At 40.6% G+C, this 24,366-nt stretch overlaps 1 protein-coding gene and 1 pseudogene across 1 annotated transcript; one reads left to right on the top strand and one right to left on the bottom strand.

Moving 5' to 3' along the window:
- Positions 1-2,645: 2,645 nt before the first annotated feature.
- On the bottom strand, positions 2,646-3,508 carry LOC105106460 (ATP synthase subunit gamma, mitochondrial-like; annotated as a pseudogene).
- Positions 3,509-21,050: 17,542 nt separating this feature from the next.
- On the top strand, positions 21,051-22,510 carry LOC105106461 (tripartite motif-containing protein 60). The gene has a single exon (XM_011000274.3). It carries the CDS (start codon positions 21,066-21,068, stop codon positions 22,479-22,481), a length of 1,416 nt encoding a protein of 471 aa, XP_010998576.3. The 5' UTR covers positions 21,051-21,065; the 3' UTR covers positions 22,482-22,510.
- Positions 22,511-24,366: the final 1,856 nt, after the last annotated feature.

Here is a 24,366-nt window from a genome sequence, read left to right as displayed (position 1 = left end):
TTTTTCATTCATAACAAGTTTGTTCTGCATGATTCTTTGAAATGCAAAAAAACTATGCCTCCAGCCAGGATTTCAAATGAAAGGACCTTTAAAGATGAGTGTTCCACTTGGCACAGTGAAAGAAAGACACAAGGTAAGATGTGTAAAATGGAAACCGCGGTCCCAGAATGACGTCACTCATGCTAAAAGCCATGACACCAGACCTAGATTTACTACCTAAGTGCCCTTCTAGTTTCCAGATAGGATGCTGCCTGATTCATGAATCTTTGAATAAAGTCACCTGAGTCTTCAAATTTACATACTTGAATTTTGTTTTTTAGCAGATGTCATAAAGATCCTTGCATGGACAGTAGAATGCATTAAGTAAACTGTATTTTGGTCATATAGTTGTTCACTATTCAGCCCTGAAAATGATGCTTTTGATCAAGTTGAGCCAGAGTCAGAATTCCCTGGAGGGCTACTGAAAACAGATTGCTGGGTCAAGCCCAGAGATTCTGGATTCATCAGGTCTGCAGTGAGGACTGGCAACTTGCATTTCTAACAGATTTCCAGCTGATGCATCTGGTAGGAAGTTCCAGCAAATGCCTTGTTCAGGAATTCAGCATGGTGTACTCCCAGAAGGGAAATGAGTCTTTGGTCACCATCAGGAATGTCTGAAACTCCATAGGGGAAGAAGAGTGCCCAGGGGAGGACTTGCATTCAGGCTGTGGTACCTGTAGAGGTCTCTGTGACACTGACTGATATCTTGAGTATCTGTGAAGTCAGAGCTCTTGACCCGGAGGGGGCAACTCTTTACAGGCAATGGCCCCAGAGTCTGTAAAAATGTGCATGTGGGCTGATTATTGGTTAAATGTGTGCTAGAATGACTGTCTGAGGTTCAGCCAATTATACTGATCCTTGGGTTCCATCACTTGTCAGTAACAGTCCTGTAAAAGAGTGAAAAGCAACAAATCTCCCCTGAGCTCATTATGTGTGACCGAGGTGGTACCATCCATGCAGTATAGGAACGCTCACTGCTGTTCCCTCAAGTGGCCCCAAGCAGCTCCCTGCTAACCAAGCAGTCTGGGAGGGGTGACCTCCTTTAATACCACAGCATGATGCAAAGTAGCAACTGAGAAGAGGAAAGACCATCCCTCCTGCAGGGGTGATGTGCCAGAGGGTCTGGGGTTGGCTCCGTTTGGTAGCAAGGTGGTCTGGGTAGCTGTGGTGTGCTGGTGGGCTTCTGGCCCATAATTTAAGGCACTGTGGGCGGCTGGGATGGAGGGTTACGTCGACAACGGCCACGGCACATATCCAAGCAGGTCAGGGTGCAGCACCAGGAGCCCAGGGGAACCTGTGGCTGTCACTGTGGTCCAGAGTCTCCAGGAAGCATGAGGCAGTTGCTGAAGCCCCACAGAGAAGATGTCCCTGGGGCACTAATGGGATTCCAGCCTAGACAGTGTCTAGAGCCTTTTCATGGTGGCAGTCCCATTCAACGTGGGTTGATCCCCAAGTAACATCATAAACAGCCTGAAGTAAAATTTATAATGAGGAATATGTTGCCTTCAGAACCCAAAAAGTCCTAGAAGATGTTGGGCTTGTTTTCACGTTCTGGGTGCGGAAAGGGTCACTAGCTATCTCCTGACAGTGTCTAGGACAAAGCTGCCCTCAGTTACCAAATAATTTTCAAGAGTTTCAACAAAGTAGGAGGACCTTGCAATATGTGTGGGGCGATGACTCATTCCCCTGCTGTAAACTCCTTTGTGAGTCCTTTGTGCGTCCTGAGTTTTTCAAATTGATCTCTGTGGGGGATGATATCAACAAGGTAAGTCATATTTGTGCCTCTGGAGAAGTTGATTGCAGTTTAGATTTTGCCTGCAAAGACATGGGCCAAGGCAAGGCTGTTGAGGCGCTGGGATAGCCAGGTAGAGGTGCGTGGTTTCCCTCTGGAGGTGAAGGAAATTTATGGCTGGGAAGCTGTTGAAATAAGCCCTGAACAGAACATATGGGCCAAATCTATAACAGCCAGATATTTACCAGCTGCTGGTTGAATGGAAGCAGGAAGTAGACAACATTGGGTGAGAACACAGCATTTAGGTTGTGGTCATGCACTGTGAGATTCCATTCCCTCTTTTCAAGTCTAAGAACGGATCAAATTGGGGTTATCTGGAGAAGTCAGGCTAACCACTTCTACTCTAAATAAGTCTTGCATTATGGATTTCAAACTTGAATGCTCTGTTTTAATTAACATTTAGTGACATTATCTATTTTCACTGGGTGTAGGAGCACCCATGGGGTCCCATTAGTGAAGCGAATTAGTAATCTCCAAAAAATCAATTAAATTTTAATTTATTACATCAGGTCAGAGCAATCATACCTTCTCTGAAATATTTAGGGCCACGTACCCTGTGCTTATGGGAATTTGGGCAAGGTAATTGTTCTGAAGGTTAAGATGAGGCTTATCTCTTTGAACTGTATTTTGTCAATTTATTTTCTTATGGTGAGTGGTTTATTGTAAGATAATTTACAAATATCTTGCTGTCTTTAGTAATTCAAACACTGGACCGACAATTTCTTCCGACAAGGACAGCAGTAAGCTAAAAACAGAACCAGCTGGCTGAATTTTTCTTCTTTACCCCTTGTCTGAGGATGAAACTTGATTTTCATTAATCCAGAGCTGCAGCACGAGAGCCGATTTCAATCAACTCCTTTGTGATGACAGCTTGGCGGGTACGACTGAATGTCAAAGTCAATTTGTCAACTATCTCAGAAGTGTCCCTGCTGGCGCTGTCCACGGCCATCATCCTGGCGGTCTGCTCGCTGGCGAGTAGCAGACGACGGCCAGGCTGTACCCCTGGGAGTTCTGCTGCATGTCAGCACAGTGTCGTCATAGACACGCCTGCTCTCAGCACTTGCGGTGGCATCAATGGAAAAGATGGGGCTTTTCTTCTGTCTTGTAGGAGACGACAGACCTGAACTGGTTTAAGATGACAGACCCTTCATCAAATTCATATCCAGGATCTAACGATTCAAGGGTGATGACTGATGCATCTTCCCACTTCTTTGAATGTCACCAGAAACTGGTCAGATTGAGTCCTGTGAAGTAGACCCCTGATTTTGTCACCAGCGCCAACAATCTTCACTTCTTTCCCAGCTGCTGGGAGGTTGGCCACCTCATGCTTTATCTGTTTAGCAGCCGAGGAGTGAACAGCACCACAAAGCCCCGAGTCTGAGGACACACCGATGAGGAGGTGTTTCTTCTTGTCTTCAGGCGCTTTTACGTCAGCCTTTGCACGCAGAGCCAAGGATCCTACTCCCTGCACTCGGCTGGTTTCAGCTCCCTCTCAGCTCGGGCTTATTTTGCTCCTGCTACCATTTTGATACAGTTGGTAACTTTCTGTATGTTTTTGATCAACTTTAGTCACCTGGTAATATCTTTCAAGGTTGCCGTATTTTGAACTTGGATCCATTGCAGCTGCACAGCCCAGGCCGAGAGCCCCACGACGCCCCCCGCCCCCCAAGAGAACATGGTGGTACCCTCCTGGCGGAAGGGCGGCCAGACAGTGACCTGTATGTTAAATTCACGGACATCACTAAGATTTCTGGGGGAGGGAAATTTCTCCCTCTACCCATCTTGAGCTCTTATGGTTAGACTAATAATAAAATTGACACTAAACACACTAACAGGAGAAAAGGAAACAAATTTTAATTCACGTGCACGGAGGTCTCATAGGAATGGAACCTAACAAACGGCCAAAAAAGGCACCTTTTACACTTTTTAGACAAAAATATAATGAATTTGTGAGGAATTGACAGGACAAAGAAACTTAAGAAAATTAAGCTTTAGGGGGTTTAATTAGCGAGGCTTTAAACAGAGTTTGGGCTTGAGGTAGTAAATTAAGAAGTGACATGGTTTGCTTATTCAGGCTTCTCTGCCCGAATTCCCTGTCTCTGGAGATGAGGGTGCCCTTCCAGCTCCAGACGCAGGGAGCGCACTTTTCCCAGGGAGATTTACTTCCAGTTTTCAGGGAGAAAGAAAGGATGGTCAGAGTGTCCCTCTTGTATCTTAAGTAAACTTCATCCAAAATAATCAATATGCCGTTGAGGTATACTCTCTGGCAGCCTGCTCTTGGTCTCAACAATTTTAACGGTCTCCTCTTTAAATGTAATGGGATCTCCATGTGTAATAAACCTGAGGCCCAGTACTGGTTAAGTTCACGATCATTTTCTAATTGTTACACTCCAGCAGACGCTGGAGTTAAAACTGCATCTAGGTTGTCGAGGAACAAAAGCCAATCAGCACCCCCTCTTTTTTACATTGAAATAGTTGATTTACAAGCATCCTTTTTTGTTACTGTTGTATAATTTATTTTGTTGAGAAGGAAGAATATTCCCTTTACTTTTCTAAGTTCTTCTGGCTGGTCTAGGAATTAAATTGCCATGAGACAGGTTAAAGGAGAAAAATCAAACAAGGTTTAATAACAAGTGTACATAGAAGAGACCCAGGAACACTGAGTGACTCACTGGAATGGCCTATTGTGCTCATGGCTCTTAGGGTTATATCAAGTCATTCAACCTCCGTTTGCAGGGCTTCCGGAAAAAGGCAGCTTTAGATCTCAATGATTCCAAGTCAATAGTGGGAGAAAAACTGGAAACATTAGTTATAGCCAAGTATTTGCAGAAACTAGAATTTAGGGTCCAGTCCAGTTTATGGACTGAAAAACAAAACCTTAAAAACAAAGACATTTCACAGAACTAGAATTTAATATTCACAATTGTACATGATAGTTTTTATTGGAACTTTTCTTCTCTCTAAAGTCACCTTCCTTTTTACCAATGATAGCCAAAGTAAGAGTAATTTGTTTGCATAATCAGTTTAGTTTCATCAATCTTGGCCTGATTATTTATGTAAGTCCAGCAAAAATAGCAATTGACCACATAGGCTTGTTGATATCTACTTTGCTGGAAGTTTTCATAAGGAATCTCTAAACTGAACTTTAAATGCCTCTTGAGGCCAGGAGGCCAAGCAAAAGACTTGTCATCAGACTTGCCTGTAGTACGTATAGATTTGAGCAAATTCCTCTCAAGGTCTCCAAAATATCCTGAGGTTCCTGCACCTGCCAGGAAGTCTTTCCTTCCTCACCTGGTAAGGCTGCTGGGAACCCTGGTAGCAAGGTACCAGGCTGTTCTTCCAAGGGGCTTAACGACCCCATAAAGTCAATCTCTGTTCGTTAAAGCTGCCTGGTCATAACTGATTCAATGCACATTCTCAAATATGGCATTTCAGTCAAGCCTTGGTAATATAACCAATGTTTTCAATTATGTCCTGTTACAAGGAAAACAGATTCTTAGTGAACTCGTGTACATAAATATATTGCCATGAATATAAGAATACTCACTAAGAGATTCCATATTCTGGAGCAATAAGGTAGGGAGAAAAAGATAAGTGTTTCAATTCTATTTGCAAAAGTATAATTTACCAAATTGCTGTAAATCATGGTTAGCTTAAGAGGAAAGGTTTCCTTATATCTGGAAAAGTTAAAAAGCCAGTAATCTTTCAGACAAAATGTCATAAATATTATAATCATATTCATTAGTTCATTCAGTCCTGTGGAATTAATTCTTGTCGATTTTGATCTTTTGTTAGTTTTATGAAGCCATCTATTTTTCCATTAGAGTTCTGTAATTTCTTACCCAGTTCAGTATTATGATCTGAAAGTTATCAGAAACCTACGTTCATCGAAAAAATCCTTTCTATGAATCTTAAGGTTTTTTTTTTTTTTTTGGTTAAAAGCATCAGAATAAAACAATATCTATCTATAAATGACAATGACTTTAAATGGCATGGTTAAATGTTTGACTCATTTAGAATTTGGTTTGGGGAAGTTTGTCAGAGATAACACACTAGGCAGGCACTCTACCACTCAGCTATACCCTCCCTCCTGAAAAGTCTCCTTTAGAAACACATAATGACACAAAATAGATAAACAGCAAGGACCTACTGTATAGAACAGGGAACTACATTCAATTTCTTGTAATAGCATATGATGGAAAAGAATCTGAAAAGAAAAAATACATATATAACTGAATCACTTTGCTGTATACCTGAAACTAACATTGTAAATCAACTACACTTCAATAATTTTTTTTAAAGAAATACATAATGAAATATTTTATGAATGCAGTCATATTGTATCTAAGAATTTCCTTCAAAATAATGGCAAGAAGTTGGTAGGACTAAAGGTAGGACAAAAGTTTACAATTTCAGAGCAGCTGGATTCTTGGTGTATCAGGTCTTTATAATATTCTCTCTATTATTATATATGACTAAAATATTTTATAATTAAATCATCCCTTACAAACAATTTTTGAATTCACTATCTCTGCTCCATTCTAGCTGAGCCAGCTTCTCTTACTCTCTTCTTTAATATTTGTTCCATCTCCAAGCTCTCAGATTCTTCCAGTGCCTTCTTTCTTCCTCCTCACAATTATCACAAACCTGTCTCCTTTCTTTTCCAATCCAGTCCATCTTCTTCTTCCCTGTCCCCACTTCTTACCCCACCTCTCCTCTCCCAAACTGAGATAAATTGAGATTGGGGGAAGACCAAGCAGGCACAGGGTTCCATGTGCTTGAATATCATGTAGGTTGGATTCCAGGTCTGATTTCAGACTACACGTGTCATTGGGGACTGGTTGCTTGATTCCCCCACTCTTTCAGGGACACAGGTTACAAGGATATCTACACTCACCTTCTCTTTTAACTTGGCGTGAGTATAGATAAGCCTCTTGGAACACTTGGTTTAAAACAATTTGGTGTGGCAGAGATTTTAAAAATTTCTGAAGAGTATTTGCAATCTCTTCTGTGAAATAATAAGAAATGTCTGTTTCTCTTTTTATTCAGGAGATTGTCCATGTAGTTCGTTATATTTTAAAATGTGTTGCAAACTTGGGTACATATCTAAATGAGCTGTATTACAAACAATGTTTTTTGGAAAGCTTGTAGGCTGTCCTCTCCTCTTCTTTACTATTTCCCTAATATTTTGTCTTCAATTTGTTAGCTAAAAATACCTTCCATTTACTGAGTTATTAACTAGGTTACATGCACTGTGTCAAATGTTTCACCTAAACAATGGATTTTCAATGCAGCCAGTGAAGTAGTGATCATTATCTCAAAATAGGGAAGAGGATAGTGAGCCCTAGAAAGGGCAGTTTATCCAAGGTCACAGGGCTATTTTGTCATTTAGCATGCATGAGGTCCTGGGTTCAATCCCCAGTACCTCCTCTACAAATACATAAATAAATAAACCTAATTATCTCTCCCCCTCAAAAAATTAAAAATAAAAATTTTTTTCTTTTTTTATGGAGGTGCTAGGGATTGAAGCCAGGACCTCAAGCATGCTAGGCAGGCCCTTAACCACTAGGCTATACCCTCCCCCCAAAAATAAAATTAAATAAAGTACTTAACAGATGAGATGATAATGATTTTTGAAGTCTACATCAAAATGTTTTAGGGAAGGTGGAAAGGGCATGGAATTGATTAAAAAAAATATTGATCATGTTAATTGTTGAAGCTGTGTGACAGGTCTGTGGGGGGGTCTATTATACCATTTCTACACTTTGCTACATTTTGCAAATTTTCCATAATAAAAAGTTAAAATATACAAGCATAGACATTGTACTCAACTGCCATATCTCTAGTGATACTAACTTTTCAAGTCACCATCATCTCTCCCACGCTCTCAAACAAAATGTTGACAGAAAAAACAATGTGTAAGTATATAGTGTGATACCATACCATACGTAATTTAATACAAATATATAAAGATTACATACCTTATAGATATGTATATGTGAATGTATTAATTTATACACGTTAAACACAATTTCTATGAGTACAGATATCCAATTATCTTTATCTGTGATGTTTCATGTCTTCTTTTTTTAAGGAGACTTAGACATATTACAAAATATTATAATTGTCTATTCTCAGAACTTTGTTTTCAAATTTCTTTCAAATTAATTAGAAAGAAGACTTCTTTTTAAAGCAAAAATATAACCATTCCCATTTTTTCTTTGAAAATACAGACTTGTTACAAAAAAACCGAACCCTGTTATTTACTAAAAATAGTTTCCAAATAGCATCCTGGAAGATTCTTATTTTGTCATTTTAAATTACACAACTAACTGTATTTTAAAAATCGAATATAAATATCATTAAATATCAGATCATGGATGCAGTTGTGATCTGTTTTAATACAGGCAGTTTATTTTTTATTCTTTCCCTAAATCCATTATGATTCTGGGTTTTTTGTTACTTTATTTACCAGGAAATAATTATTCATAAAAATGTAAAGCAACAGGCATCATGTATCCTGCTAACATGGAAAAGAAAAAAATAAATATTTTTGAAGACTATGTTATTAAAATGAAATATAATTAAAATGTAAATATACAGATCTAAAATAGAATGTTCTCTAAAATCACTTTATCACATATCATGTAAAAGTGGTGAAAATACTTTTAAAATCCCAACTTCTCAGAATTAGATTTTATAATAAAAGCATTGGGGAAGGAAAAAATTATATAACAGTGATACAGACAAAGGATACAATACAAATACTGTCCTATCAACATTTCTCATTTAGGCAAGGGAACAAGGAACAAACGGTTTCCAAAAAGTGCAGTATATTAATATGCACGGATATTAAACAATTTGTAAGATATATCACTAAGTGAAAAGGCAAGTTGCAGAACACATTTAATTTGTTAGAAAAAAGATTCTGTGTTTATATATGCAAAAAAACAATTTTAGGATACTTAAGAGATTGAAAGTTACATAAACACACACACACAAAATGCTAGAGGAAAACTTGGAAACATAAGCAGTCTTTTTCTTATAATTGAAAAAGATGGATGTTCAGCAGAAAAGAAAACCATTTAAAGAATATCTAATTCTGAGTGCAAATGTTATGATTCTCGAGGTCTATAAATACAATGCTACAATCCAGAGATTTCTTATTTATATATTTGACCTGTGATCTGAGCAATCTGATTCACACACCCATTCCTAAAAGGTAGATGTTGGACAAAAGCATGAATGGACCATGTAGGTTTTTAAGAATTCTGTTCCCCAAAAATGAAAGTGATCACCATAAACTCATAATGAATTCTGAAAAAGTAATTGTGGCATAATGACTGTGTTTCACTGGGCATTGTCATAAAGATTTTTCTGTTAAAATTCTTATCAATGAAATTTAATCAATTATTTAAGTGATATTCAACCTTTCTTGAGTTTCAGCCTGACCATGTATAAATATTCACACTTGTTGTAAGAATTAAATAAAATGCATTTTATGGGGCTTAGAGTTACTTACCTAGTGGGCTCTCAAGAACTCTAATCCTTCTTGTCTTCTGGTCTTCTCATCAAAAACTCATCCCTTACTAGGGAATCCCCACTTACGACAAACTAGCTCTAAGGTGACTTCTAGGTCTCAGAATTTTTACAAGTATTTGAGGTAATTTTGATAAAATTTAGAGGACTGGATTAGATGGTAACAGATACAGGCTTATAGGGGAATCCCAGTAATAAAATATGGGATTACATTCATTCATGTTTACCCCATACCAAGTTAAGCCCTTCAATAAACCACTAACCGTAAATATTTATCATCTCCCACACCACAGTGAGTCAAGATAGTGTAGCCAACTGAATTCAATCTATGCAGTCCAAGAGATCATCCAAAGTTGGCATCAGGTCTACCTCTGTATTTCCAATAACTTTTTCCCAAGTGTTATAAAAAAAGTGCACAATGTTAGAGTAGTGAGTTAAGTTTTATTTGGGGCAAAATCGGGATTATAGCCTGGTGGACAGCCCCTCAGATAGCTCTGAGGAATTGCTCTGAAGAGGTAAGTGGGGAGGTCAATATATACGTGATTTTGGTGAAGGGGGGATACGTACAATGAAGCACACATTTTGGCAGAAGATTCCTGCTTATCACAAGGTTACTGCTAGTCGTGAGGAGCAGACGTCTCTATACGTGACTTACGTGCTTGTGCTTTTCTAAACATGAGAAGATGCAAGACATTGGGCTCATAAAATCTTCCAAAAATATCTAACCACCTGAAGGCCTGTTTTGCCAGTTTTTCTCAGAGCACAGAGTACCTCATTCCTGATCTCCACCCTAAACCCCTTTCAGGGCATGGTGAAGGTCAGTGACTGCAGTGGCTCATGACTTCAGTCGTACAGAACCAGGTGGCAGATGACAATTTCCAGTTGGCACGGCCCACACTTTGGGTTCTAGTAAACCATCTCCTTTTACCCAGCAATCCTGATCATGCTATCATTTGTCTTTCAAACATTGCAATAGTGTTATCAGACCCAAGTCCAAGTGCCTGATGCACAGTGAGGTCAAACAAACTGAAGTTCAGAGTTTGGAGCAGAGAAAGGTTTATTGCAAGGCCCTTGCAAGGAAAATGGGCAACTTCTCAAAAGACCCAAACTCCCCCTTGGTTTTTGGGGAAGTTTTTATAGGCAAAATTTGGGGTGAGGACTGCAGGATGCATGACTTTCTTCTGATTGGTTGATGGTGAGGTAACAGGGTGGTGTTCTAGAAATCTGGTGCTCAGCCCACAGTTACCATCCTCCACCTGGGTGGGGGCCTTAGTTCCGCAGAACTCAAAATATATTGGTATGTATATTCCTTGAAGAGGAACTAGGACTCTGTTATCGCTGCACTATTGTTTCTTTACTATTTTCCCTTTGTTTCTGCATTCCCTCACTTCCCTAATCAGTAGGAGCTTGAATCCACTCCTTGGAACTCAGGAAAGATCTATGAGGCTGAAACCATTTTCTACAGACAAGAAATAAGGTACCCAGAAAGGCTTTTGTACCTGGGAGGGCCCCACATGGTCCTGCTTGGTTTCAAACCCCCCTTTTCTTTGCTATGCCTCAATCCTGAAGGGAACATGTGTTGGACAAGAAAGAGAATAACATTTTGGATAGAGAAGTTAATCATAAACTCAGCAGAGGAACTTGGTTTCAGGGGGACTTAGTTTCAATAGTTTTTTATTGCTCTTGGACTAAGTGCAAAATTCAACATGGCCTAAAATGCTCTGGCCTCCATTCCAACCTGCTTCTGCAGCCAGTCTCTTTTTTGCCCATGACTGACCTTTCCAGTAGGTTCCCTCTGCTTTAACAACAACGCTGCTCTCATTTTGTCCAATTCACCCTTTATCTTTCCCGAAACAGGGGCCTCACAGACAGATAGTTCCCTGTCCCCGTGGAGATGATTCCAGCGCCAGTTCCAACAGGGGGGCAATTTTCCCCACACTGTCAAGCAGTGCTCTTGACACCAACTGGATTTCCTACAATTCAACTCAATTCCGACATCGTCTACTGGAGACAGCATCAGATTCCACCGATTAAGGCCCAATCCGTTAAAACTGCCTCCTACCTCAGGCACTCATTCCAAATCCAGGTTGCTACCTTCGCTTCTTACCTATAAATGGCTATACATCAGAGGTTCCCACAACCCCCACCTTGGGTTCAATTAATTTGTTAAAGTAGATCACAGAATTTAGGAAACCACTTTACTCACTAGATTACCAGTTTATCACAAAGGACATTAAAGGATATGAATCAACAGCCAGGTGAATGCAAACACAGGGCCAGGCCCCAAACAAGGGAGTTTCTGTCCTTGTGGAGTTCGGGTCTGGCAGAGCAGTTCAAAACAAGTGTTATTCACAGTTCATTCCCCAGGCAACCAGCAGGCAGATGCCCACCCCCTTCAGGGAATTTCCAAAAGTCACTTTATTAACATAGACCCAGCAGTGGTGGGGAGGAGCTGCTTGTGAATAACAAGACACCCATGTCACCTCGGACTCTGAATCGTTCAGGAATTGAAGGCATGTGACCAAAAATTATAACAATAGATGCTCCAATTACTCAGGGAATTCCAAGGATCCTTGGAGCTATAACCCAGAAACCATGGATGAAGGTTAAATATATGTGAGAAATATTTATTTTAGTCATCTGAATGAGTAAATACACAGTTCTTATGAATCACAGTATCACGCCTATCAACGAAGCTGCAATAACACACAATGGCTCTCCCTAATTGAGTCCTATTCTTCCACTAAATATCAGATCACAGAACAATAGGCTACTCTGGGAATCCAGCACTATGATTTCAACAGAAAAGTGATATGCAAATTTTAATATTTCTCCTGCAAATAGTAGCCTCTTTCAGTCCCACAGGCATGAAGTCACTAGAGCCAAGAAGCTTTTCAATTACAAGTGCTTCAGCCTTTAAGACTTTACCCTTAAGTTTGTCCATCTAATTCACATTCTTTCCTTAAATTCCACCTTAAATATTATTTCCTCAGGAGAGGCCTCAGGGAGCCCGGGTCCAGGTGGGACACACTGTATATAGGGCAGGGGCAGACCCACCCAGTCACCCACCCTGAGGCAATGGATCCGGCAGGAGACTGTTCTTCACTTTCTGAAACAAAACCACCCCTCCCCTGCTGCGTCCTGCGACCGCAGACCACCAGAAGCGGTTAGACGGGAGGTGGCGGTGACGCTTTTCACAACTACCCCAACCTTACTTTGACTCTCAGCTTGCTCATGGGACTCGAAGCAATAACAATGTGAAAAGTCCCCACCGGGAACTAGATGATCGGCAGAAGTTAACGTTGGCCCGACCACTTTGGAAATGTCCTCCACCGCATTCCCCAAGCTCAGGCGCTCCTCCTGGTGCTCCCGCCCCGTCACTGAGCATGCGCAGGCCCATCCCCGCCCACTTCTGGGGGAACCGCCAATCACCGCGCGCCCAGTGCGCTCCATTTCGCGAGACCGGCCGCTCGGTGGCGCGAAGCCTGCGCCCTGGGCCCACGCCTGGAGGCTCCTCATATTCGCTGGCCTGAGAGGGTCGAGCCACGCGCTCCAGGTGAGCCGGGAGGGCGAGAGGAAGGGCCGAGGGGGGCTTCGCTGAGCGGGGCTTGCTGGGCGTCTCCCGGCGCCGGACCGCGGGGTCTCCTCAGACTGTGGGGGGGGGGGGCGTGGCGGACGGCGCACAGTGACAGAGACTGACCTGGACGGAGGTTTGGGAGGTGGCAGGCCTCAGAGGCATTACTGTGGGGAATTAGGGGAGGCTCTCCAACCAGGCGGGTTGAGCCATCCGGTACTCCGCACTGTTGTGTCCAGGAGGTTGTCTTCTTTTCAGCAGGTGAGAGGGTGGAGGCTCTGGTATGTTAAACATCATCTAAAGTCACAGGCAGTGACTTTAGATGATGCTTCACATACCTGATATTTATGGAGCTCACACTCGCCAACACTTTTCAGCAGCTCCAAGAATAGAATAAGTAATCAGTTTTGAGGAGAAATAGGGAAGCATTCAGACCCTGAACCGTACATTCTAGTGTCATTAACCAAAGGTTGAGAAAAATGAATGGGAAATCCGAACTGTGACTTGTGGTGTGAGAGATGCGTGGGCCCGGGAAATGAGAGTAGGGGCAGGATGGCCGTGTACTCCGGATCTTGCTGTTCTTACAGTAAGGAGAAGGGCTTGCAGTGCTTGAAATGGGAGGTCGGAAGGTTATATTTGAGTTTAGAATGCTGTATTGTTGAGGGACTCATGACATGGAGTAGGAGACGGTAGTCAGAATAGTCGGCCTATGTTTGTAGCTTGGACCGCGAAAGTGCCCCCCAACGCTGTTCTTTTCACTCCACGGCCTGAGTCTAGAAAGTGGGTTAGGGGAGGTAACTATAGGGGGAAGGGAGGACCCATTTGAAATCTGTACGGAAACACTAATTTAAATGAAATAACTCTTTTTAAAGCAATATAACTCTTCCTTCTGATTCCAAAATTTTCAATCCTGCTTTGAAATGTGCTACCTGTATTATAGTCTTGGCAACATTCTTAAAACTTTCTCTGTATATTTTACTCTGTTAAAGTGCCTTTGTAAAATCTGGAAGGAATTTTAAACAAGGATTAGGAACCCATGTGATGTGACAGTGTTATTTATAAAAATTAGGTTGGAAGGTCAGAAGGTTAGAAGACACATTTTCATTACTTAATACATTCCTTTTTATATTGGAGGGAAGGAAAAATATTTTCCCCTCTGGTAGGCTGTTTCCTGAGATACCTCTACCCCGTCCCATAATAAAAAAGGTTAACAGAAGAAAAAAAAACCAAACCAGTTTTAATTATCTATGAACATAATGTACCTGCAGGAGCTCCACAAAGGAATGAGACTCAAAAGGCAGCCAGGCAATTGAGGCTTATATACCATACTGAGCTAAGGGGGGGGGGGGGTGTATGGGGTTTCAAATAGGAGGAAGACAGTTCATTGGAAGAGTAAATAGTTGGTGAACATAATTTGCTCTGCCATGTAAATAAGTCAGGTGGAAAAGTGATCTTTGTAATAGATCTCTTCCACGTACAGACTCCCTTTTTAATGTAAATTTTCTTTACAGAAGGCTACCTTCTACTCTTTTCTGAGTGCTGCTGTGTCTGCAGTTTCTCAAAATCGTCCTTATGCCAATGAGCATACTTTGCAGTGGCATTTTCTTCTGCTATTCAATTACAGTATATTAAAAAAGAATTTTAAAGGAATGATACCTTACAGCTTCTTCATAACTGGAATGTATGCACACTTTATTTGCCTAACTACTGCTATGAGCAGTTAACACCTTTTATCCTCACTAAAGAGCAAGCAGTACCAACATATGTAGTAGCTTTTAGACTGAAATAGTGCTATAGTATATACTTTAATATAATATTACATACTATAATAAAAATCTAGGCAGTTGTGCTTGATTTCTAAGAACTTTTTTGACTTTGAAATTTTATAAGCTCTAATAATACTTGTGTCTAGGGGTCCCCAAGACTGCACCTAGGTTCAGCCATTACTAGGAGGACTTATGGGGCTCAGCATGAAGTGTACTCAGAACTATGATTGATTATAGTGAATGGATACATGCAAAATCAGCAAAGGGAAAAGATGCATGAGGTGAAGTCTGGAGGAAACCAAGGCTAACTTCCAGGAATCCTCTCCCGGTAGAGTCACACAAGACCCACTTAATACCTCCTGCAACAAGTTGTGGCAAAATGCACAAAATGTCTGCCAGGGAAGCTCTTTAGAGGCTTGTTGCCCAAGAATTTGGGGGGGGAACAGGCTATGTAGTCAGCCTCTGCCTAGCATGTATCAAATTTCCAGATTCTCAGAAGAAATTCTGGTGGTTAGCATAAGCCACGTCATTGAAATCTACTCTTGAGCGCAGTAAAGCATTATCAGGGAATGGTGGGTATCCTTACAAAATCCAAGTTCCCAGACAGCCAAGGGCCAGCCTTTCAAGCAGGTCTTTTTTTTTTTTTTTTTTTTTTTTTTTTTGGTACAATACCACTTATTCAGCATCTGTTCTGGGTTAGGTACTGCATGCTGTTCCCACAGCACCATGGTGTATTCATCAACCCAGAAGTTCTCTGAACCCCAACATTTAGGGATTTTTTTTTTTAATGGAGGTTTCATTATGTAGACATGGTTTATTAAATCTTTGGCCATTGGTGATTACCTCAATCTCCAGTTCCTCTCCCCAGGAAGTCACAGGTTAGAAGTGTAAGTCTCATCTCTAATCATACCTTGATCTTTCTGGCGACTTGCCTCCATTCTGAAGCTGTTTAGGAGTCCTTGGCCATCACTTAGCTTGCAAAACACACTCTTGTCACTAGGGAGATTTCAGGGTGTTCAGAGCCCTGTGTTAGGAACCTGATAGGAAGACCAAATTCGTATTTATTAGGTACAGAAGTAACAAGAAGTAGAGGATGCTTAATGGTTTAGAGTAATGGCAGTAGTTACACCAATTAATTATGACTTTGGATAAGCCTGTTCAGATTCTCAAATTTCACAGCTGCAATGAGGACTTGTCTCCCAACTGTCAAAGTTTGTGGTTTTACTCTACTAGGAAGCTGATAAGTTAGCCTGTTAATGTTTCATAGTTGGTGCCAGGTGACACAAACTCCTGGGTCAGACACAGAGGACTCTTAGTACCGGCAGAGCCAGCAACATGAGCATCACGTTTGCATCAGGTCCCCATACCTCTCAAGTCCCACAGAGGTGCTGGAGGGGCCACGTGGACGCCGTGTACACCGTGGGTTTGTAACACAGCCAAGTAACCCTGAGTTTGGGGGATCCACTTTTAGAGAAAACCTGTTTTTGGTTCCACAGGGAGACTTTACCTCCTGTTTCAAGGGTGCTTTCTTCAGACAACCCTGAGAAATGGCCTGGGTGAAGGGAAATCAGGGCCCTGCATTCCTGGCAAATGTAGAGGATGAATGCAGAGATGCTCAGGGCCTATGATGAATTGCCTCTCCTGGCACTAATTTCACAAAGTTGTGTTTAAGTGAGAATCAGTGACTGTGTTTCCACACACCTACCACAGTGCCTGACACACAGCCAGCCTTACCAGAGAAGGTGACTTGAATTCCTTCCAAAAAGCCTCAACTCAACTCAGGGAAAAAGTGAGGAAAGGGAATAATTTTTGCACAGATGGGAGATTAACTGAGGGTCTAAGAAATACTGAGCCCTGCTAGATCAGAGGAAAAGGAAATAGGAGTTGTGGGTCAGTCCGTTTGAAAACCCACCTCTACCAGCCCATTCCTACCATTCACACACCTGACACAAGCCCTGCTTTCCAAACAAACATGCATGGATAATAGTAGCCAAAATATCTGGCAAGTAAATCAGACTCAAGGTATGTATTGGCTGGGTTGGGGGTGGGGCGGGGAGGGTGTGGGTGGTGTGATTTACCTCTAGAATAGGGTTACCTGGGCTACCTGCATGTATATTCAGGAAGGCAGGCCACACTCAGTCCAACTGGCTTGTCTAAGTTCCTTCAGGACTCTTAAGCCTGATGTTCTCTTAAAGTGAGTTAGTTAAAATGGGTGAGGAGAGGATGTTAAATGCACGACAAGTATATATAACCAATTCTAAGATGCACTTTTTTCACATTTTACTAATTTTAAAATAAGATGTAGTTTAGAATTGGGAGTCAGAATGAGGTGATTTCCTCTTGGTCATAAAGACAAATCCAACATCAAATGTGAAATCAAGACAATTTTACTATGTTCAAGCCTCATTTTATGTGAAATGTGAGCAGCAGGAAAATTTAAAAGAATGGTGCCTGGTAGTGTGAGGGAGAAGGAAAAGAACAGTGTACTGAGTAGCCACTATTTGAGAAAATAACTCTGCCTGGAAATTGGGCATGATAGAATAGATAAATCAACTAGAAGTTTCTCTAACCTTTTTTTTTAACATTTTTTTTTTGAGTTATAATCTTTTTTTTTAATTGAAATATAGTCAGTTACAATGTGTCAATTGTAACTGTTATACAGTATAACCTCCCAATCATGCATATATATTTGTTTTCATGTTCTTTTTCATTAACGGTTATTACAAAATATTGAATATAGTTCCCTGTGCTATACAGGAGAAATTTTTTATCTGTTTATACATATAGTGCTTAACATTTGCAAATCTCAAACTGCCAGATTTATCCCGTCCCACCCCCTTTCCCTGGTAACCACAAGACTATTTACTATGTCTGCAAATCTGTTTCTTTTATAGGTGAGTTCATTAGTGTCCTCTTTTTTCTTTTAACTTTTTGGAAATTTTTCAAACCTACAGCGATGTTAAAAGAATAATGTAGTAAACCCTCTTATTCCCTTGTTAGAGTGTCCAGTTTTTTAAGATTTGGGATGACCAGTATTCTTTCTACATATGAGTGCTAGTGTGTGTATGAGTGTAAAATAGACTCTTTTGAACAGTTTATATTACAGATATGTCAGTTTTCCCTTAAATATTTAAGCTAATATTTCTTGAGAATATGGATAGTTTCCTTTTTCATTATAAAACTTTATTGTACCCAGTTTATATTGATATACCTTAATTATCTAATACAGGTTCATGTTTAAGTATTCTCAGTTATGTTCACAGTGATCTTTATAACTTTCTCTCTGTTCCCAGTTATAGTCAGATATCACACATTACATTTGGTTGTCTCTTTAAACTCTCGTAATCTTGAACAGTCTTCCCACTTTTTTATTTTATATAACATTGACTTTTTTAATATTTGTGTTTTTTAGGGTTTATTCATTTATGTATGCATTATTGTTACTCAGTTTTTAATAAAAAGTCCTTGAGTATTTTCTACATGCCAATGAAAAAGGTAGACTAAGAATGTACTTATTCAATATTCATGGCCAAAAGAGAGAGTAACTAACAAGCAAATACATGAAGTAGACAATTTCAGATTATGATTGCATTCTATGGAAGAAAATAGAGATAGCAAGAGAGTGTAGGGAGAAGAAGGCAGTCAGATTGGGTGAGTAGAAACTGTTTCCCTAAGGAGACAGCATTTGAGAGAGAAGACCTGAAGAGAAAGACAGAGGTGTACAAAGGTTCCTGAAGAGAATGCTCCACTCCGTAGCAATGACCTCAGCATTGATGAAATAAAATTTATATTTTAAGGCAGGACAAGAAAATTTAAGCATGAAATTCTCTCTCTCTGTTTAGGCCACCTCTCTCCTTCCTCATAGTGCAGTATGTGCAGCATTACACATTAACCAGGGCTCCGCAAAGATGGGAGTGCCTGCTCCGACTTAAAGACCAAATTTTTACCTTTTTTCTGACCCTAGCAATATAACTTAAAAGAATAGCATTCTTTCCCAACTCTGTAGGAGGTCGTAATGACTTGCTGCTTCCTTTGTACACGCTTACTTGAACTATGCATCCTTGGTGAACTTTTTGTAAAATGTCAGTATATCATTTTGCTGTATGATCCTTTGTCTTGAAAATGTATATAACTGGGCCTTCAACTTCTAGCAGGTGGAACAGTTCCCAGAGCTTTCTGAGAGTCTGTCTTCTGGGTTATAATCCTCAGTTTGGCTTGAATAAAATTCCCCCTCTTCTTAACTTGATCATGAATTGACTTTTCATCTACAGCATATTCAACCACAACAAGATAATTGTCGCTGCAGTGTACCGAGGTAGGAAGAATGATAGGACTCCAGCTCAAAGTGACTAGGAGGGGTCAGTATTTTATAGGGCTTTGTATACTGTGTTGAGAAGATGAGGATTCAGATACTGAAGGAATGTAAGCACTGGAGAGAGAGATTCTAAGTTGTCTATTCAATGGAAAAATGTGATTGCTGAGTGGTGAATGGATGCAAGGGAGCGAGAGTGGAAGCAGGCTGACCAGGTAGAGACGGTGGTACAAGAGCTGATGGCAGCTTGGTCTGGGTGGGGCCTCTATACTGTGTCCATGTATCTCACAAGGTAGCAGACTGCCCCCAAAATGTACAATCAATGAGTAGAAAAAGCAAGGGACATAGTAATGGATCATGTGTCCCAGGGAACTGTATAGAATGAACTGCACCACTTCCCTCTGGGTTAAACATTTGGATGAGCCTGCAGGTGATTTTCCTAAAGCCTTAATATTTTGAAATAATTATAGATTCACAGGAACTTCTCAAGATAGTACAGAGATAGTACACCCTGATACCCACTGTGCATGTTCTCATGTTTCTTAACAATATAATATCAAAACCAGAAATTTGATATTGGTAAAATGAATATGTATAGTTCTGTGACACTTAGCACATACAGATGCATATAGCTGCCAGCAAAGTCAAGTTACAGAACTTTCTATCTCTTTGAAGTCTTTTGTACTACCCTCCTGTAGTCACACCCATGTCACTCCCACTTCAGACCAAAAGCATGCCACCCACTTTAAAAAAAAAAGTTTGGAGGTGGGGGTAATTAGGTTTCTTTATGTATTTTTTAATTAATTTTTTATTTTATTTTTTAGTGGAGGTACTGGGGATTGAACCCAGGACTTAGTGCATGCTAAGCACACTCTACTGTGTGTGCTATACCTTCCCCCCTTTGTAAAAATTTTAAAATTCTTTATTTTGGGGGAGGATGGTAACTAGGTTTAGTTATTTATTTTTTCAGAAGGAGTACTGGGGATTGAACCCAGGACCTTGTACTTGCTAAGCATGTACTCTACCACTTGAGCTATACCTCCCCACCCCCCCATCCACTTTTTTTAAAGTAATATTTCAGAGTAACATTCAGAGATCATGACCCGTCATCCATAAGTGTTTCAGGAGGTATTTCCTAAGAGTAGGATAATTTCTTAATGTAGCTAAAGTGTAATGATTGAATTCAGGAAGCTTAACTTTGATAATATTGTTATCTAATAAATAGTACATATCCAAAATTTTCCCATTGTACCATACTATTGACTTTATGGCAGTTTTTCTGACTATCTCGAATCAAAGCTTAAGATCATAAATTTCTCCTAGTTGTTTAGTCTATTTAATGTAGAATATTTCCCCTATGTTTTTCAGTCCATTGTTGTTTATGCAGACTTTTAAGACTATTGTCTTATTGAATGTTGCAGTGGTTTGGATTTTAGTGATTACTCCCCTGTGATTAGATTTTTTGGCAGTGGTGGGCTGGCAGAAATGTTCCATAATTGATTTTCTTCCCATTGCAGGCCATCAGTTTGTCCCTTCATTGATGAGGTATTCTCTAGATCTCTATATTGTAAAGGCACTTACTTTGTCTCTCTGTAAAGGAACTGTAATTCTTGGGGTGATATTTTGAGATGTATGAATATATTATAACCCAGGAAATTTTACCTTAGGGTTTCGGCAGTCGTTGATTTTTATCTGAATTAGGATATTGCAATTGCAAGCCTGGGAAATGTAGAAATTAAAAACTTTTTTCTTCCTTAGAAATGACTGCTTGCTTGAACCTGTGGCTACTTTCTTCAAGAAGCAAGTCTTTCATGTTAAATGTAGATCGGCTAATTTGTGATAGAGCTACAAGCAGTGAACCTACTTGCCCTTCACGTTGAGGTGCAGGGGGCTAGACAAGACTTCAGTGGCTGCTCGGCAGGCTGGTCCAGTGACACCCAGAGCTGGTCAGTCTGCGATCTCTGAGCGAGGATAGCTACTCCTCCTCTGGGCTTGAGCTTGAGGCCATCCTTGCCAAAGGGAGCATTGTTGTGGTAAGACTCCATGGAGTTTGTGACAGCGCTGGTACAGCTCCAGGAGGAGTCTAGCTGCCCCATCTGCCTGGACTACTTGAAAGACCCGGTAACGATCAACTGTGGGCACAACTTCTGTCGCTCATGCATCAGCAGGACTTGGAAGGGCCTGGGTGCTCCCGCCCACTGTCCTGTCTGCCGTGTTTGCTTTCAAGACAGGAATATCAGGAGCAACTCCCAGCTCAGCCATTTGACTGAAATTGCTAAGCTGCTGCAGATCAGAAGGAGCAAGAGGAAGAGGCAGGAAGAGAGTTCCATGTGTGAGACGCACAACCAGCTTCTGACCCTTTTTTGTGGGAAGGACCTAGAGGTTTTATGTACACAGTGCAGTTTCTCCATTCAGCACCAGAAACACTGCATTTGCCCCATTAAGAAAGCTGCCTCTCATCACAGGAAAATCCTGGAATGTACCATTAAGCCCTTGAAGGATAATATGGAACAAGTTGAAAAAGTGCTAACTCTGCAAGCCAGCAAATCAGTTGAACTGAGAAAGCAGGTGAAATATAGGAGAGAAGAAATACATTCTGAATTTGAGCAACTTAGACTGTTTCTACAAAATCAGCAAGAGGATATTCTTCGGCAGATGGAAGATGAAGAGATGGAGATTTTAGCAAAACTAAATGAAAACTTTGTAACATTTACAGATCATGTTTCCTCATTGAAACATCTGCTGAGGGAGGTAGAGGGTAAGTGTGTGCAGTCAGACCTGGAAGTACTGAGGCAGGTTAAGAGTATCCACCACAGGTATCAAAACCTAACCCCTCCTGAACGCTTTTCATTCCAACTAAAGAAATATGGGTTTAACCTTCCTCCACAGTATTCTGGCTTTGACAGAATTATCAAGCCATTTCAAGTAGATGTGATTCTAGACCTTGAAACAGCACATCCGCAGCTTATTGTCTCTGAGGATAGAAAAATTGTGCGATATGAGAAGAGAAAACAAAGCCTTTGTTATAACCCAAGGAGATTTTATCTCTGCCCTGCTGTCCTGGGTTGTAACAGATTCCATTCTGGTAGGCATTACTGGGAGGTAGAAGTGGGAAACAAGCCTAAATGGACATTGGGGGTGTGTCAAGACTGGTTTCCTAGGAACTGGCGGAGTCAGCCAGTGGTTGAGGGTGGATTCTGGGCAGTTGGGCGGTATGCTGAGAGTATTTATGTTGTGTCGGGTCCTAAGAGAAACCGTCTCCTGCCCATGGTAGGACCCAGTAAGATTGGCATTTTTCTGGACTATGACTTGGGTGAGGTTTCCTTTTACAATCTGAGTGACAGATCTCTTCTCTATAGTTTTAGTGATTCATTTACAGAAGCCATTTGCCCCTACTTCTATACTGGGATCGATTCGGAACCTCTTAAAATATCTTCAGTAACAGCTGATGAAAGTTGAAGTACCTGGGAAACAGTACAGCATCAGTGTTTAGCGACAACTTAGGAAATTTAGCTTCAGTAATCCTGGGACTGTTTTTAAGGATTGCTGCTGAAAACCAGAATAGATTTGTAGTCTGCATTTTCAGTAACAATAAAAACATGGTAGTAATGCCAATTTCATAGGTATTATAGGTATCAGTTTTCAAGTTCTGTTTATTTCTAAGATGAAGTAGTTGAGAATTATATTACTTGACACATCCAATAAATGATTTGCTGTTGAAATTGCCCGTAAATTGTTTTTTAGTTACAGTTATTTCTTTACAGTGATATAAATCTTGTCAACAGTCCTCCTTACCACATACCTACCTTTCTTTTTAGTGGATTTTTCTGTTTACCTCCGTATATCTTATATACCTTAATATCATGTTCTGTTCTTTATGTGTCTGTTACCAGTTGACACAACTGACTGATACTTATGAATAATGAGGATTTTTGCCTATTAAAAACCCTTTCCCTATACACATTTATGCAAATCATAGGTAATCTTAAGGTTTTTTTCCCTTGTGAACATGGTTCTGAATCTCATGTTGCAATCTGGACAAGCTATATATATATAGTTATCATCCCACCCCACTATCCTGGGACTTGTCCTCCAATCTTGGATTCCTTATTGGTTTAATCCTGTATCTTCCTGCTTGTTTCTCTTCATTTTGGAGTGTTGTGATGAAAATGTTTCCATATAATTCATTATCGTTGTTTTTGAGAAGTGTGATACCAGTCTGATTCTTGATACTTTGGATACTGATTTTTTTTATAGTGTTTAAATATTTTTATTCCTAAAAGTTTGAGTTTTGTTTGTTCATTTATCTTGCTGAATTCTGAGATACTCCATTTGTCAGGATTCTCCAGAGAAACAAGCAATAGGACGTATACTGTTAACCAGAGAAGACTCTAGGCTGCAGCTGAAATCCGAAAGTCATCCTTTGGCTGAACTCCCTCTTGTTCGTTGTAGGTCAGTCTTCTGTTCTATTCAGATTGGGTGAGGCTCCCCCACACTTTGGATGGCAGTCTGCTTAAAGTCCACCAATTTAAATGTTAACCTCATCCAAATGCAGTCTCAGAGAAATAGCTAGAATACTATTTGACAACATGTATGGGCACCAAGGCCCAGCAACACTGACATATAAAACTAAGCAGATACCTTCAATCCAGAATTGTACTAGCTGAGCAAAACAAAAGATTCCTGTCCTGGAGCAGTGTACTTCTAGAATGGAGAAAAAAGACAATCAAATAATAAATGATTGCTACAGTTCTTTCAGGCTGAGAAAGTGCTGTAGGAACAGGGAGAAGCTGATCAGTGTCAACAGCACGAGAGTACTGTGTGTGGGAAAGGGTCAGCCGTGAAGACTGGCGGTCAGGGTAGGCGTCTTAGAGAATAAAGAATGCAAACTGGATGAGGGAATAGCATTGGTGGAGCACTGCAGAATGAATGGCTAGAGCAAATGTTATGGGGATGGGATTGGCAAGCCCGGGACAGCAAGGAGGCCAACACATAGAGGAAGTCAGTGAAGTGGAAAAAGTTAACAGTGAGATCAGAGAGGTGAGTTAGAGGGAGAGCCAACCTTTTTTTTTTTTTTTTTTGGTAGGGTCACAAGGCCATGATAGGCATTGTTGTAGTCTATGAAATGGTCCTTAGAGACTTTTGAGGGAGAGAGTAACTTAATATTCTTTAAGAATTTTTTATATAGTATATATGATCTCTTGGCAGTTACTCAGTGCTGCCACTGTAGCATGAAAGCAGCCATAGATAATACAGCAAATAATGGCCTGCCGTGTTCCAATTCAGCCCTTTTTACCAAAGCACGTACTGGGCTGGATTCAGTCTGCAGGCAGTAGTTTGCCAA

This window comes from Camelus dromedarius, chromosome 1 (genome assembly GCF_036321535.1).
Source record: "Camelus dromedarius isolate mCamDro1 chromosome 1, mCamDro1.pat, whole genome shotgun sequence".
Taxonomy (NCBI): domain Eukaryota; kingdom Metazoa; phylum Chordata; class Mammalia; order Artiodactyla; family Camelidae; genus Camelus; species Camelus dromedarius.
This window is presented reverse-complemented; position numbering and strand designations above follow the sequence as displayed.

What these genes read in the sequence shown, in the direction of transcription:
- LOC105106461 (XM_011000274.3), top strand. Translation starts at nt 21,066, where the DNA reads ATGGAGTTTGTGACAGCGCTGGTACAGCTCCAGGAGGAGTCTAGCTGC.